Genomic DNA, 16,399 nt, shown 5'->3' on the forward strand with positions numbered 1-16,399 from the left:
GAGTTATGGAGGCCAAGTCATCAAAATCAGAATCAATGTTTAAGAGAAGTTTGGATAGGTACATGGATGGTAGTGGTATAGAGGGCTATGGTCTCAGTGCAGGTTGATGGGAATAGGCAGTTTTAAATGGTTCAGCATGGACTAGATTGGCCGAAAGATCTATTCTTGTGCTGTACTCTTCTATGACTATGATATCATGGGTTCACGGACTGTTCAGAAATCTGACGGCAGAGGGGAAGAAGCTGCTCCTAAAATGTCAGCGTGGCTCTTCAGGCTCCTGTACCTCCTTCTTGATGGTAGTAATGAGAAGAGGACATATCATAGATGGTAAGGGTCCTTAGTGATGGATATCTCATTCTTGAAGCAGCGCCCTTTTGAAAGACATCCAGCGAGCAGTTCTGTGGGCAATAACGCCATGTTATTGAAAGGGGTCAGAGGAGAATGGCCAGACTGGCTCAAGCTGACAGGAAGGCGACAGCAACTCAGATAACCACACATTACAACAGTGGTGTGCAGAAGAGCATCTCTGAATGCACGACACGTCGGAAGTGGATAGGCCACAGCAGAGGACCACACTGGGTTCCACTCCTGAATCTAATAAAGTGGCCGCCCAGTGTACAGTACGTACTTTGATAATAAATTTACTTTCAACTTTGTACCTGTATCCCACTGACGCTACTTCATTCTTATCGACGTCATCCTCCACGAAAGGGTTTGGATTCGGGAATTTGTACTTCTCAGCGCCCTACAAGAACAGGGAGGAAGAAAATGTAAAAACAAAGCCGAAAACAAAATCGTGCCAGAGCCCTGGACGCTGACCAACAATTAATCAACCAGCCACAGTGGGAGCCAGCAACGCCATTTATTTAATTAAGTAAATGCAGATTGCCATGCCGCTGCAGTGGGATTTAAACTTGGGATCACTACTTCTGTCTTTATGACAGCAGGCAGATTAATTTAACTGGAGAGGCTCAGGACTGCAGGATGTGGGCATTCACAGCGACAAACAAAATGCTGGAGGGCCATACAACATCGGTGAAGGGAAACGGACAGTCCATATCTTCAGTCCAGACCCTTCATCTATGCCAGTAACCCAGCATTTAACCTGGTAGTATGGAACAACTCAATAAATTCTTTCTCAACAAGTTATTGTGACCATGTAAGAGGCAGGATAACATGCTGATATCTTGTTATTTTGAAGCAGGGATGCTGGGAATGTGAGAGAGGGTGACTCGTACCCCACCTTGCCCGTTACCTCAGACTCTGGCAATCTCAGAAGCTGACAAGAAATTATTCAGCAGCCTTGATGTTTGCGTAAAGCTTCGCTCTGGGCAAGTAGGGAGGTTTCAGCCTACAGGGAAGGGGTTCCCAGCCTGGGCTCCACAACCCTTTGATTAATGGTATTGGTCTATGGCATAAAACCATTTGGGAACCCCTGCTTTAGAGAGTCAGCCATTAGACGTGACTACCTTCTTTGGGACTCTGCATCCCATGACCCTGGGATGGGGATCAATACTTGTGGGTATACTCACCAACAGGGAAAGGTTGCTTCCGCACCCCATATCACATTTTTGCCCAAACCTGAAATTATCTGCAACAACCGGCTCTCCTTTCATTCCTCCAGAGACTTGCCGACACTGCGTGAAGTAAGACCCAGACACCTGGTAGCATCTCTGTCAGTGACTGTGGAACTGCAACAGGTTATGCGTCATTCCTAGCCTAGGACACAAGCATCTCTCCCTCCATCGACACCCCCAATACGCCAAACTAATCTTTTTACCTTGTTGCTATTTTGGGAGATTTCGATCAGGGTGGCCTGGATAACAAACGACACAGCGCTAGAATGAACTAAAACTGAGCTGAACTGACCCTTCTGGTTTTGTGTTTTATATTCCGTGTTTTCAACCTTTTTTTCTTACCTGTTATGCTTCTTTTTGGGGGCAGGGGTTTATTTATTTATTGGGATACAGCGTGGAACAGGCCCTTCCAGCCCTTTGAGCCTCGCCACCCAACAACCTCCGAATTAATCAAGGACTGTGGGAGAAAACCAGAGCACCTGGAGGAAACCCACTCAGTCACAGGGAGGACATACACAATCCTTACAGACAGCAGTGGGTTTGATGTTTTTCTTTGAACAAATTCCATGGCTTTCTTTGTTTCATGGCTGTCCGCAGGAAGACAAATCTCAGGGTTGTATACTGCATGCACACATTGATAATAACTGGACTTTGAATCTTCGAATTTTGATCAATATCCTAAAACCGGGCATCTGATTGCTTACGATTAGTTTAGAAAAAATATATTGGTATTGGCATATTACTGCTGTATGTAACAAGATACAGTGAAAAGCTTGTCTGTTCATACAGATCAAATCGTTACATAGTGCACTGAGGAGGACAATGCAGAATAAAATGTAAAAGCTACTGAAAAAGTGCGGTGCAGGTTAACGATAAAATGCAAGATCACAGTGAGGTATTTTGATGTTGAAAGTCCATCTTGTCGTACAAGGGGTGTGTTCAAGAGTCCGAAAACAGTGGGATGGAAGTCGTCCTTGAGCTTGCTGGTCCGTGTTTTCAGGTTTTTGTTATCTTTGCCCAACGGGAGACAGAATAGAGGATGTCTGGCACAAACGGGATCTTCAATTACGCTGGCTGCTTTACTGAAGCAGCCAGAAGTATAGACAGAGCCCGTAGAGGACAGGCTGGTTCCTGTGATGTGCTGAGCTGCGCCCACAACGTGCAGTTTTTTTCCTGCGGTCACACGCACAGTAGTGATATTTTACCAGTGAGAAAGATTCCCGGGAAGAAGAGCCCGAGATTGACAGCGCTGCTCTTTAGAAACATCACGACTGGGTAAACCAGTCATAAAAGCGGAGGCAATCCTTCCATTCACAGGTAATTTAATAAGGCGCTAAAACGTCAATCCGCAGGATTAGGTCAGCAAACCTTCCGAGACTGGAGGAGGTGTTGTTGTTTTTAATGTCTTCAGCCGTGCACAGCCTACACCGAATTGTTAAAACAAGTAGGTGTTTCACATTTAACCAACCTTTCCGGATGCAGCAGAATGGAATCTCATTTTAATCAAAGAAGGATACTGCAGCGAAGGAAACCATTTAACCCTTCGTACCCTACTTTGCTCAGTCAACAGAGCCCGAATTTCTTTTATTCTGAGCCTTTTAAATAACTGAATCTGCCTCCATTGCTTTTTCACACGGCGCCGTTCGCAGCACAACACACTATATGAAAAGAAATTCCGTTTTAAAGACATTTGGGCAGATACATGGAGACAAAAGGTTCAGAAGGACATGGGCCAAAAGGAACACGATCAGGTCAGCATTGTCGAGTTGGCCGAAGGGCCTGTTTCTGCACGATTACTCTACCACTCTCTGTTGAATAATGTTACCTTTGCCTTTTCCCAGAGTTTTAATGATTGATTAATCTGCACAAAGAGAAGTTTTTTTAGAACAGAAAAGCCGGGACATTGGGGCAGCTCCACTCTGTCAACCTTGGAAGTGCAGGTAAAGTGGAACAAAGTCATCACAGCTGGGGTCTTCCTTGCTGCAGTGGATGACGGTGACTTCTGTGGCTTGTTATGATTGTCACTCTCCAGGAAGTGTTGCAGAAATACCCTCCCGGCCGCGAGATTGTACCGTTGACCTCAGCTGCCCAGCCCACTGGAGCTGAATTTATATGCTAGTACAGGCATGTCCCTATCTCACTAGGGTATGAGGCCGCTGGCGACCCTCACCTAGTTTAGCCCACCTGTTGAAATGACTGTTGTTGCATGCAAACAGTCACTTGGAGCCACAAGTGAGAGCTGAGTGGCCGGTGGGGGCCAAAGGTGAGTGAGCTACCCCAGAATGGACACAAGTCCTTTCACCAGAGGTGCCATAGACGTTAAAAATGCCTCCGCAACTGGATACAAATTAGAACACCTATTAACAAATCTCCCTCCGACCTGCACCAGTGGCCACTTTATTAGGTACACCTGCTCGTTAATGCAAATATATAATTATTCCTGCAGTCCTGATCAAAAAGCTACAGAGCCTGGGCCCACTCTGCAATTGGATCCTCACCTTCCTAACCTAACTGGAAGACCACAATCTGTGCGGATTGGAAATAACATCGCTGACAATCAACACTGGCGCACCTCAGGGATGTATGCTTAACCCATTGCTCTACTCTCTCTCTACATCCATGACTGTGTGGCTCGGCACAGCCCAAATGCCATCTAAAATTTGCTGAAGATATAACCATTGCTGGCAGAATCTCAGATGGTGACGAAAGGGCGTACAGGAGCGAGATACACCAGCTAGTTGAGTGGTGTCACAGCAACAATCCTGCACTCAGCATTACTAAGACCGAAGAGCTGATTGTGGTCTTCAGAAAGGGAAGACCTCATAGAGGGATCAGAAGTGGGAAGAGTGAGCAATTTCAAGTTCATGGGTGTTAATATCTCGAGGACCTAACCTGATCCTAACATACTGATGCAGCTATAACGAAGGCAAGATAGCAGCTGTATTTATACAAATACCTGGGGATACGAATTGACAATAAACTGGACTGGTCAAAGAACACTGAGGCTGTCTACAAGAAGGGTCAGAGCCGTCCCTATTTCCTGAGGAGACTGAGGTCCTTTAACATCTGTCGGACGATGCTGAGGATGTTCTACGAGTCTGTGGTGGCCAGTGCTATCATGTCTGCTGTTGTGTGCTGGGGCAGCAGGCTGAGGGTGACAGACACCAACAGAATCAACAAACTCATTCTAAAGGCCAGTGATGTTGTGGGGATGGAACTGGACTCTCTCACGGTGGTGTCTGAAAAGAGGATGCTGTCCAAGTTGCATGCCATCTTGGACAATGTCTCCCATCCACTACATAATGTACTGGGTGGGCACAGGAGTACATTCAGCCAGAGACTCATTCCTCCGAGATGCAACACCGAGTGTCATAGGAAGTCATTCCTGCCTGTGACCATCAAACTTTACAACTCCTCCCTTGGAGGGTCAGACACCCTGAGCTGATAGGCTGGTCCTGGACTTATTTCCTGGCATAATTTACATATTACTAATTATTTATGGTTTTATTACTATTTATTTATGGTGCAACTAACGAAAACCAATTTCCCTCGTAATCAATAAAGTATGACTACGACTATTTCATTAGGAGTTTGAGAAGATTTGGTTTATCACCTAAAACACTTGAAAACATCTACAGATGTACCATGGACAGCATTCTGACTGGCTTCATCAACATCTGGTATGGGGGAGAAGGGCTACTGCACAGGATCAAAGTAAGACACAGAAAGTTCTAAAGTTAGTCGGCTCCATCATAGGCACCAGCCACCACAGTATCCAAGACATCTTCAAGGAGCAGTGCCTCAGAAATGCAGCACCATTATTAAGGATCCCCATCACCCAGGACACACCCTCTTATTGTTACCGCAGGAAAGAGGTACAGAAATCTGAAAGCACACACTCAATGACTCAGGACCAGCATCCCTTCTGCCATCCGATTTCTGAATGTGACACTACCTCACTACTTTTTTTTGCAGTACTTATGTAACTATTCAATATGTATATAATTACTGTAATGCACAGTATTTTTCTATTATTATCATGTATTACATTTTAGCGCTGATGCGAAGCTAACAAATTTCATGACATATGCCAATTCTGATAATCAATCAACTCAGCGCATACAAAGCATGCAGGCATGATCAAGAGATTTAGTTGTTGTTCAGACCGAACATCAGAATGGAGAAGAAATGTGATCTAATTGACTGACTGTCGAATGATTCATGGTGCCAGACAGGGTGGTTTGAGTATCTTACAAACTGCTGATCCCAAACGTCTCTAGTTTTGAGAATGATGCGAAAAACAAAAAACACATCCAGTGAGAGGCAGTCCTGTGGGTGAAAATGCCCTGTTAATGAGAGCGGTCAGAGGAGATTGGCCAAACAAGAAGTTAACTCAGCTAGTATAACAGCAGTGTGCACTAAAGCATGTCTGAACACACAAGACAAACCTTGAAGAGGATGGGCTACAGCAGCAGAAAACTATAAACGCACACTTAGTGGCCACTTAATGAAGTACAGCAGGTTCATAATAAAATGGCCACCAAGTGTACCATCAAATGAGAATACTGCTTTCTATCCAGTTTTCCCACATCCACCCAAAGCCCTCAATAACATTTCTGAGATAGAACGGAAACACCACTCTCTCTTACTAGCATCTTTAAGTGAGAGGCAAGAAACAAGTTTGGGGTGAGCCTTTCCTTACCATCTTCAGGCACTGCTGGGAGAAGTTGTGGTTGATGTAGGTGGCCTCCATGGCTAGGTTACGGGGCGAGTTGAAAGAATTCCCTTCATCCTGAGGGGGTTCATTCGCAGTCTCGCTGACCGTCAGTAGGTCTGAATGATTTAAAAGAGCTAATTACTCAGTGGTTTTGATTCTGAGCATCGCACCCAATTCGCCATTCAGATAACTAAGATTTTAAACTGCGGGTTAACGAGAGGCTGAGGGGACACAATACATTAAAAAACACTAAGACAAAAGATTCTGCAGATGTTGGAAATCTTGAGCAACGCACACAAAATGCTGGAAGAACTCAGCAAGTCAAGCAGCATCCATAGAGGGGAATAACTCGTCAACAATTTCAGCCAAAACCCTTTATCAGAACTGGAAACGAAGGGTGCAGAAGCCAGAATAAGAAGATTGGGGGGGGGGTGGGGGCAGGGGGAGGAGTATAAGCTGGCAGGTGAAACCAAGTGAGGGAGGGAGCAAGAAGCTGGGAGGTGACAGGTGGAAGAGGTGAAGGGTTGAAGGAGGATTCTGATAGGAGAGGAGAGCGGAGCATGGGAGAAAGAGGAGGAGGGCCACCCAGGTGGAGGTGATGGGCAGGTGAGGAGAAGAAAAGGAGTGAGAGGACAACCAGAACGGGGAATGGAAAAAGGCTGGGAGGAGGGGTAGAGAAGTGAGGGAAGGTGGAAGAAATTACCCGAAGTTAGAGAAATCAATGTTCATGTCATCAGGTTGGAGGCTACCCAAATGAAATACGAGGTGTTGCTCCTCCAACCTGAGTGTGGCCTCATCGTGACAATAGAAGAGGCCACGGACCAACATGTTGAAATGGGAATTGGAAGCCAAATTGAAAAGAATGGCCACCGGGAAATTCCGCCTGTTGTGGTGGACAGAACAAAGGGGCACAGCAGTTCTGACTGGACTGTCACACGTGTCCTTACCGAAGTCAGAGTGATCGCGTTTGTCGAAGAACAGTTTGGAACCGACTCGCTGCACGATGATATCCCAAGAATACACAGATCTGGTGGAGCACATCAGTGTGGCCAGGATGGCGTCCGTCGCAAATACGTTTCCCTGAGTCTTGGCGAGCTGGAAACAAACACAAGCACTGAACTAGGTAGCAGGCAATATATCCCTCCTTCCAATCTGGCAGCAGCAGACACACCACCTCAAAGTCCACCAGGCCACAGGATTCGCGGTCAACACCCAACAAATTTCAGGATTAACACTGGCCCGAGTTTTTGTTGTGTTTGACATTAACCTGTAACTACACACAGAAAAGGAGTGCTGGTAAACGCAAGAAAGGCTGCAGATGCTGGAGATCCACAGTAACACAGACAAAATTCTGGAGGACCTCAGCAGGTCAGGCAGCGGCTATGGAGGGGAATAAAGAGCTGATGTTTTGGGCCGAGACCCTTCATCAGGACTCACTATCTTAATCCAAAATGCTGGCTCTTTATTTCTCTTCAGGAATGCCAGTAGTCCCAAGCTCCAATCCTAATTAAGTTTCACCCATCGTGCAAGAGGTACAGAAGCCCGAAGTCCCACACCACCAGGTTCAGTTACAGTTACTTCCCTTTGTTCAGGTTTTGAACCAGTGGGCACAACCTTCATCACTAGAGTGTAGAAACATTCCAAACACTTTGATAACTCTGCACTACAAGGGGAATTACTTTTGTTCTAACTGTTCTTGTTAATAGTTGTGTATGACTGACGCTTACTTTATGCTTTTCTTGTCAAGGCTGCTTACATGAAGCTAGGTGCCTGCGAATGCTGCTGTAAGTCAGCTTTTCCTTGCATTTGTGTGTGACAATAAACTTGACTTTGAGAAAAGTTTACCCCTTCCCTTCAATGGCACTGCACAGCTGGCATTGTTGGAACGTGTGTCTGTCTGCAGACTGCTGGGAACAGCACCATCGATTTGTGGGACACGTCACTCAGGAAGTTGGGCTATACTTTTTTTTTTTTGCGTGACTACATGTGTGCTCGCTACGTTGAATGTGCTGAGTATGTTTGGCCCCAGAAGAACGCTGTTCCGTTCAGCTGTATTCATGTACGGTTGAATGATAATTAAACTGGAATGTGATCTTTAATTTGAACGTGGAGCTCTCAGGTGAAAGGAACAGGAGTTAAATAAAACTGCCAAAAAAGGGCTGTCAATAATCGGTGGGAGATGGGGTAACTTTAATACTCTCAAGACTACACCAGATGTCCTCTGAACTGTTCACTAAAGTTACAGCAATCAGTCCCCTGGGTTACGTTAAGGAGGGCAATATCTCCTGCTTCGCCCCCAGACAACTCCCATCAATAATAACGTGTGTAAAATCAATCTGTTACTTGGACTAAATCAGCCTCTAGCCACAACTGATGAGAGGAAATCATCTATCCGCCTGCAGTCTGTTCAGATTTGTGTTGTCATTCTGCACAGATCTTTGTTGCTTTGTGTGAAGATTATGAGATGCTCCTGCCCCACAGGAGTGGCAAACAACGCCTGATCAGTCTGCTAACCTTGCGAATTACAGGGTCATCAGTGGTGGTAACGGTGTGGAAAATCCTCTTGATACTTCTCAATTGCTTCTCGTTCCGCGTGGTAATTCGGTCAAAGGCCTTATCGTAGTACTCCAAGGTACCGCAGCACTCTCTGAGGGGATAAAAGACAGCACATAACATCAACACCATGAACAGATCAGCCATTCTGATGGCACAGTTGAGATATAAATTCCAAGCAGTACACTGGAATCGCTAAGGAATGACTCACTCAACAGACTTGTTTAATGTCTTATAGCACATCTGACAACACAACAGTCCCTCAACACACGTGCAAGTCAGCTGAAACTATGGGGCGAAACACTGACAGCAGACTGTACTGTGCGACCACGGAGTTTCTAATGAGACTGGAGAGAGCTGCGGAACAGTTGCATTGCAGAAATCACAATTACACTCAAAATGTCAACTGCGCAAATCTACTGCCAGCAAGGGGCATCACAACAACGAACCAGAGGAGGTCACCTATCTGCTTCATTTAATCTGGGCAAGGTTAGGTGGGCAATTCTTGTAGAGTGGGAAACGAGAGAGAAAATGGATTAGCCACGTGAAATGGCAGAGCAGACTCGATGGGCTAAGCCCAAGTCTGCTCCTACACCTTATGGTTTATGGAATCAAGGTTCATGTTAAAAACACTCACATATCACTGGGGTCAGCCACTTCCATGTATCTCATCTTCATCAGCCTTGGGAAGTCCATCTCCTCCTTCACTTCCCAGTCACTCCGCACTTCAACTGAAGAATCCCTTGGCTTCAGCTGTGTCAGTAACAAACAAGGGACACGTGAACAAGCCCAGACAACAAGTTCTGTTTATGCAGATCCTTTATAGGGCAGCACGGTTGGAGTAATGCTTTAGCGCACCAGTGACTGGATTCAATTCTGCCGCTCTAAGGAGCTTGTACACCCACCCTCCATCCCCCCCCCGACCCCCCTCCCACATTCTAAAGACGTACGGGTTGCTATTTTGCGGGCACGTTAGGTTGGTACCAAAAGCATGGCGACACCTGCAGGCTGCTGCCAGCACATGCCCAGACTGTGTTTGCTCTTGACACAAGCAAGGCTTCTCACTGCCTTCTGACGTATCAATGGACACGCTGCAGGTATCTCTTTGAAGTATCAGAAGTGTTGCAAAGTTCAAGGAATATTACCAATTACACAAGAAAAGCCTATGAGCTTCACAAGGACATTAAGCCAGGCATCTCAAGATTAAAGGAGCTTTTTTAAAGGAGGAAAGATGATTTGAGAGGATTACGGAAGAAGTTCTAGAGATTAAGGCCTATTAGTGGCGGCGCAGTTAAATTTAGAAATCAGCAAAGTTTCGGGCTTCAAAAAAATTGAAAGATCCCAAGGGTTAGAGGAATGGAGAAGATTTGCAGACGAGGTAGAACTGTGGAGGTTATTAAAGTGCTGTAACTGTCCATTACACACACAGGACTAAAGCTCTCAAACACAGAGGGCAGTGTAAGATTCCTCGTTTTTGTTCACAATAACAATGCCCACCCTATTACAAAAACCAGCAATGTTAAATCTTGGTCAGCCAGGAAATCCAGTTTTTAAACATCTCAAATGTCACCCACCCAAACATGTGGGCCAACTGGGACATCCGTTATATTTTCAATTACTCCAGCTCATCAGCTGCCTAAGTGGGCATTCATTGTCTCAAAATGGGTCTCCAGTTGCAATCCCTTCCAAGTCAAAAAGAGGATGAATCCATTCAATAAACTTACATAAGTTCCATGCCTGTAGGACCAAACCTACCCAGAGATTTGAATCGTGCCCACTTATCCTACCAGAGAAGGGACCCCGGGTAGCCGACCCATTGAAGAAGGAATAATCAACCCATCTATTGCATGTGTCCATCAGACAGATATTAAACATACTTGCAATTCATCAGAATGGACACAGGAAAATCATTTATCAATTAATGTGCAAAAAATCTCAAGTCAATATTCTGAAATAGCTTGTTAACAAGAAGCAAAACACGGCATCAGCTGTTGAATACTGAAATAGCCACAGAAACCACACACACACACACACACACACACACAGCCTTAACTGTTCATCCTCAAATTCCTTAATCTCAGACTGGACCAACACCTTTCAGCTTCTTGAAGGAAAGGCAAAGTTTGAATACTGACCTGGTTTTTCTGGTCCCACTTTTGCCGCACACCAAACTGCTTCTGAAATTTCTTCTGCAGTCTCAAACGGTCTCTAGAACGACAGCATGGATGAATGCGTAAGATAACAGGGAAGCAACTCCAATTGTCTAAACACTAAATCCAAGTGTGCAGCCATGAAGTCGACCTTCCAGGCTCACAGAATCCCAAGCAATGGCCAGCTGCTCAACTCAGGAAGACATCACACCAGAATCTTGCCAAGAACTTTCCATTACTCTAACTCAAGCACAGGAAGACTTCAGTCTGTGAAAAGTACAGGCAAGTCTGTAGGAAGGATACGTCTTCAAGGAGGCCAGTTCTACCTTTTGAGTCAGTGTCATCTAACTACAAAGAGTTGCACACATTATGTTTAAACATTCTCCGTCATAATGCTCTGTACACCAGTCAATTCCTATGTTCTCACTAAATAAATCCCCGATTCCAACAATAATTTATAAGGATGTTACCAAGGGTTGAGGAGAGTGCAGGAGAATGCGGGAAGATTTGATAAAAGTATATAAAATTATGAGTGGTATAGATTGGGTAAATGCAAGCAAACTTTCTCCGCTGAGGTTGACTGAGACTACAACTAGAGGTAGTGGGTTAAGGGTGAAAGGTGAAATGTTAAAGGGGAACATGAGGGGGAACTTCTTCACTCAGAGGGTGGTAAGAGTGTGGAACAAACTGCCAGCGGGAGCAGTGGATGTGGATTCAATTTCAACACTTAAAAAAAGCTTGGACAGGTACATGGATGGGAGGGGTACGGAGGCTATGGTCCAGGGTGCAGGTCAATGGGTCAAGGCAGATGGGTCAAAGAGCCTGTTTCAGTGCTCTGTGTCTCTAATAATGGGGATTGGGTTTCACTTAATTGGGAAAAAGTTTTTTTTATATGTTGAAAGAGAGAGAAATTGGTCATCTTGACTCGAACACGAATCCTACTTCATTCCCAGTCGCTATCTATGATATGGATGTACATGTCAGGTGGATCATGAGTATTGAATTTAGCCCTTTAATATGCCAGGTCTTTCCAAGAACAATCCTGTTTGTCTCACTCTTCCCTCATATTCCTGCAGAATCCTTCTTCATTCATTCCCCCCCCCCCCCCCCCCCAAAAACCATTATTAAACCAGTTTCCACTACCTGGTAAGGCAACTCCAAGTCCTGCCCAATCACATCATCAAGAGGAAGTTGAAGACTCCTATAGGCAAATAGGCTGCCAACTGATGCACGGAGCAATAATTGGGGGAGCAGGAGGATGAACAACAGCAGGGTGCTTGAGGGAATAAAGAACGGTTGCTGCAATGGCTGCTCACCTCTCTTTCTGCTTGGCACTCTTTGGAAGGGTTTGCATGTTGAACTGCAGCAGCTGACGCCGATCTTTCTCCCGCCTCATGTTTCTTTGCTGAAAACGTTCAAACAAGCATCAGTCCTGCACTGAGTGGATTACTGACGAACATTCGTTCTATCCCACACACACACAACCTGCGAGTTAACGATGAGCGTGGGTGACACAATGGCCCAACTGACAGAGCCGCTGCCCCAAGATGCCAGTAACCTAGGCTCGCAGATATCAGCACGTAGCGTAGCGGTGAGCACGATGCTTTACCGTACAGACGATCCAGATTCATTTCCCTCCGCTGCCTGTAAGGAGCCTGTACGCTCTCCCCGTGACGTGGGTTTCTTCCCACAATCCAAAGATGTACCGGTTGGTAGGTTATTTAAACTTTAGTAGGTTTTGAACCCATGCTCAATACTCAGATCCCCATATTAGTAGGGTGACCCAACCATTATACCTCCGCAAATTGTTTTAAAGTCTAACATTCTTGGACCTGTCCCAAGATCTCATTAACTTTCACCAATCCCAAGGACACACCCCAACTCCACCTGAAGTAGACACAGCTCCCAAGAGGCTTTACCTGAGCGAATCGCATGCGGTTCCTCTGGTACGCGGTCTTCTGGGTGCGAGCAGTATCAACGAGCTGGAAGCTGGTCTCATCCTCCTCGTGGAAGTAGGCATACTGACTGCCGCCGCCGAACTGGGAGGAATACTTGTCTGTGGGGGAGAGGAAGTGAGTGAGAGAGCGCTTTGCTAGCAATACTGCAGTATCTTTGCATGCCAGGAAGAAGCTGCATTCCTACAGTGTCATACACCAGCACTACATCCCGTGGCCTGCACAGCCAATTAAATTATTCAAAAGGGTAATCACTGATTCACAGTGAATTTCCCCACACACCTAGCCAATTTCCCCACACACACACAGCAGATTCAGATTCATTTATTCATCACATGTACATTTGAAAGATGCAATGAAATGCATTTTCTGTGTCAACAACCAACACAACCTAGGGATGTCACCACGCTGTCTGGCACCAACATAGCACGTCCAAAGTGTTCAGTAGCCCAACACAAGCAACAGCAACACCACCACCAAAAAAGAAATCAAACAAGCCCCCTTTCTCACACACACACCCGCATCCCTCCAATTCCTAGGACATGTCATCTTCAAAGTCCTTCACCCTGAACACACAGGCTCTCAGACACTGGCTGCGGACTTGCAGTTGCAGACATCAGGCCTTGACTTCTGGACTCATCAAGTTTCGTCTAAATCATGCCCAGGATTTGCCAACTGGTGGTGGGGTGGGTCAGTAACCCTTGTCCAACCCAACACCCACCCACAGGATTAAACACCTTCTACTGCAGAGCACGCTGACTCCAGCTCCAGCCCACTCCAATGCAGCTCCAACTCCTAAACTCCAACATTTACTGCCCATTACCTCCAACTCCACTCATCGCAGTTCCTAAACCCTAACCTGCCCCCAACTCCCCAGGCTGCCCCCAAAACCACCCCTACAAACCTGACGCTAACAACTAAATCTGCAAATTTAGCAACGAGGTTTTGACCCGATAATCTGTCATACTTTTGCTGAGTTGGGGAAAAATGTTGGCTCTGGATAAAGTTGCACTCATGATGGATTTAACCTTACCCAATATGTGTGCTTGCCAGAAATCCCCAGTATTGGAATTGGGACTGCGTTCGGTTTAGCAGGGGCCAAGAGGGAAAGAAGTAACATTCCTGCAGATAGACAGGCAGCAGCTACAAAATATACAACTGTATCTGTTCTACCAGAAAAGGGCAAGAAACCCTAGGTAGGGGAGAATATCGAACAAAAGCACACTGGTACTTACTGGTGTATCTCTTATCCTGATAGGTAGCTCCTGTCCAATCAGCAACCTGCAAAGATAAATAGTTACACTATCTTAAGAGTGAACAAACCAAATTAACTTCCTAACATGCAAACTGTGCTTGCTGTCTTGTATTTGTGAAGACTAAACCTCAAGTTGCAGCGTCGCCCATTTACAGCTGCCAGGAGAGAGGAGTTGGAGCTAGTGCGTTTCTCCGGGGGCGGTGTGGCGTGGTGTTTAGGCTGGAGTCGGCGCCGTCCCCGAGTGTTCGTTCGGCAAAACGCAAGCTCAAATGCAGTCCACTGCAGATTTCTGCGGCATTCACGGAGTCAGGGACTGGGCATTTTTTTGCATGGCTGTATCTTACTGATATCTTTATGTGCTTGTAGTGATATTTTTACTAAATTGGTATGTGTCTTTCTCAGAGTTTTTAAAGATTATTAAGATATAATGTACAATAGGTCCTGCAACCCCCAATTTAACCCTAGCCTAATCACGGGACAATTAACCTCCGAACAGCAAAGTGCTACAGGCTTAGAGAAAGTGGAAAATGCACACCATTGTTTAAAAAAAGGGTTACAGGATATTCCTAGTAATTTAACAATGGTGATGGATAAAGGTTTAGAAACAATAAGAGAAAAAAATTAAGACACTTACAGATGTTTAACTAAGGAGAGCCAGTGTGGCTTTGTAAAAAGCAGGTCACATTCGACCAACATAAACTAACCTTCTTAGTTGAAGTAACAGGGAAGAATTCAAGATTGCTTAATGTCATTTCCAGTACACAAGTGTTAAGGAGAACAAAATAATTGTTACTCCAGATGCAATGCAGCACTAAAAACACAATAAGATAAAGAACACAATACATATAGATACATAAAACAGATTGTACGTCAATAAAGTGACTCTAGGTACAGGAGTGTCTGTATGTAGGGTACTTCTGACAGGAAATGATAAAGTAGTGGCGGTAGTGGGGAGGTTGTGGAAGTGTGGTTTAGTGGGTGGAGGTATTGATCAGCCTCAGTGCTTGGGGAAAGCAATTGTTTTCGAGGCTGGTGGTCCTGGCGTGGATGCTACATAGCCTTCTCTCTGATGGGAGTGGGACAAACAGTCCATGAGCAGGGTGGCTGGGATCCTTCATGACGTGGCACAGCAGTGGTTAGCACAACCCTTCACAGTAAAAGTGACCCAGGTTCAATTCCCGCCACCGCCTGTGAAGAATTTGTACGTTCTCCCCGTGACCACATGGCTTTCCTCCAGATGCTCTGGTTTCCTCCCACCGTGCAAAGACATCCCAGCTGATAGGTTAATTGGTCCCGTGATTTGGCTAGGATTACCTCGGGGGTTGCTGGGCAGTGCGGTTCAAAGGGCCAGAAGGGCTGCGTCTCAATAAGTTAATGTTACTGGCCCTTTTCTGGCACCTTTCAGTATACATGTCACAGGTGACATAGAGAACACGGTTAATGTTCTCCACATGCATTGACAAAGTACCACATAAAATGCTGACCAACAAAATGCTCATGGAATGGGAGTGTGATTGCCTAGATTTAAAAAATGAGTTAAGAATGAATAGACAAATAGCAGATGGAATTTAACACAGAGATGTGTGAGGTAATCTAATGGGTTGGGACAGGAGATATCAAGTAACACAGTTCTGAAGAGTAAGCAGGAAGAGAGAGAGCAGAATGACATGCGAAGGTTGCAGAACCTACTAAATACATAATACGTAAAGCAAACAAATCTTGGGGCTATTAGTGGAAATATTCAATATAAAAGAGAGAAGTTATGCTGAACCTTTACAAAGAAATAACCAGAGTTTTAAGTTTACTTCTAATCATCATGTGAAGGTCCTTTAGGTTCTGCTGAAGAGGTTGTCCAGAATGGTTCAGATATAACATACTTTATTTAGCAAGTTTAGTGGGAGGACCTGGGGTTGGACGAAAGGGGTATTTGCTAGAGATGTACAAGCTATGACAGGTTAAGAAAAATTAAACAAGAGTAAAGCTATTTCCAATAAGTTACGATACAAAGGCTAAAGAATATGGACTAGGAGTTAGATATAGGGAAAACCTCTTCCACTCCATGACCTATAATTCCTTCTCTGCATCAGTGGTGGAAGCAAAAATAAGCAATTAATTCAAAAGGGAAATCATGTGGCACTTGAGGTGTTATTGTGCAGGGCACGAGGACAGAGTGGGGGAATGGGGACTGACTG

General features: G+C 45.3%; 1 protein-coding gene across 2 annotated transcripts in view; it reads right to left on the reverse strand.

Moving 5' to 3' along the window:
* The window catches only part of eif3d (eukaryotic translation initiation factor 3, subunit D), a 31,776-nt gene that overhangs the window by 9,652 nt on the left and 5,725 nt on the right, over positions 1-16,399 (reverse strand). For both annotated transcript variants that reach the window (XM_072271606.1, XM_072271607.1), the window contains exons 3-11: positions 14,188-14,233; positions 12,917-13,053; positions 12,314-12,402; positions 10,983-11,055; positions 9,485-9,600; positions 8,809-8,941; positions 7,242-7,389; positions 6,280-6,410; positions 660-745 (exon numbers count right to left, since the gene is read on the reverse strand). In XM_072271606.1, the coding sequence (XP_072127707.1) occupies positions 660-745; positions 6,280-6,410; positions 7,242-7,389; positions 8,809-8,941; positions 9,485-9,600; positions 10,983-11,055; positions 12,314-12,402; positions 12,917-13,053; positions 14,188-14,233 (959 nt within the window). The remainder of the gene's footprint in view (positions 1-659; positions 746-6,279; positions 6,411-7,241; positions 7,390-8,808; positions 8,942-9,484; positions 9,601-10,982; positions 11,056-12,313; positions 12,403-12,916; positions 13,054-14,187; positions 14,234-16,399) is intronic.

Source organism: Mobula birostris, chromosome 11, assembly GCF_030028105.1.
Source record: "Mobula birostris isolate sMobBir1 chromosome 11, sMobBir1.hap1, whole genome shotgun sequence".
Lineage (NCBI taxonomy): Eukaryota > Metazoa > Chordata > Chondrichthyes > Myliobatiformes > Myliobatidae > Mobula > Mobula birostris.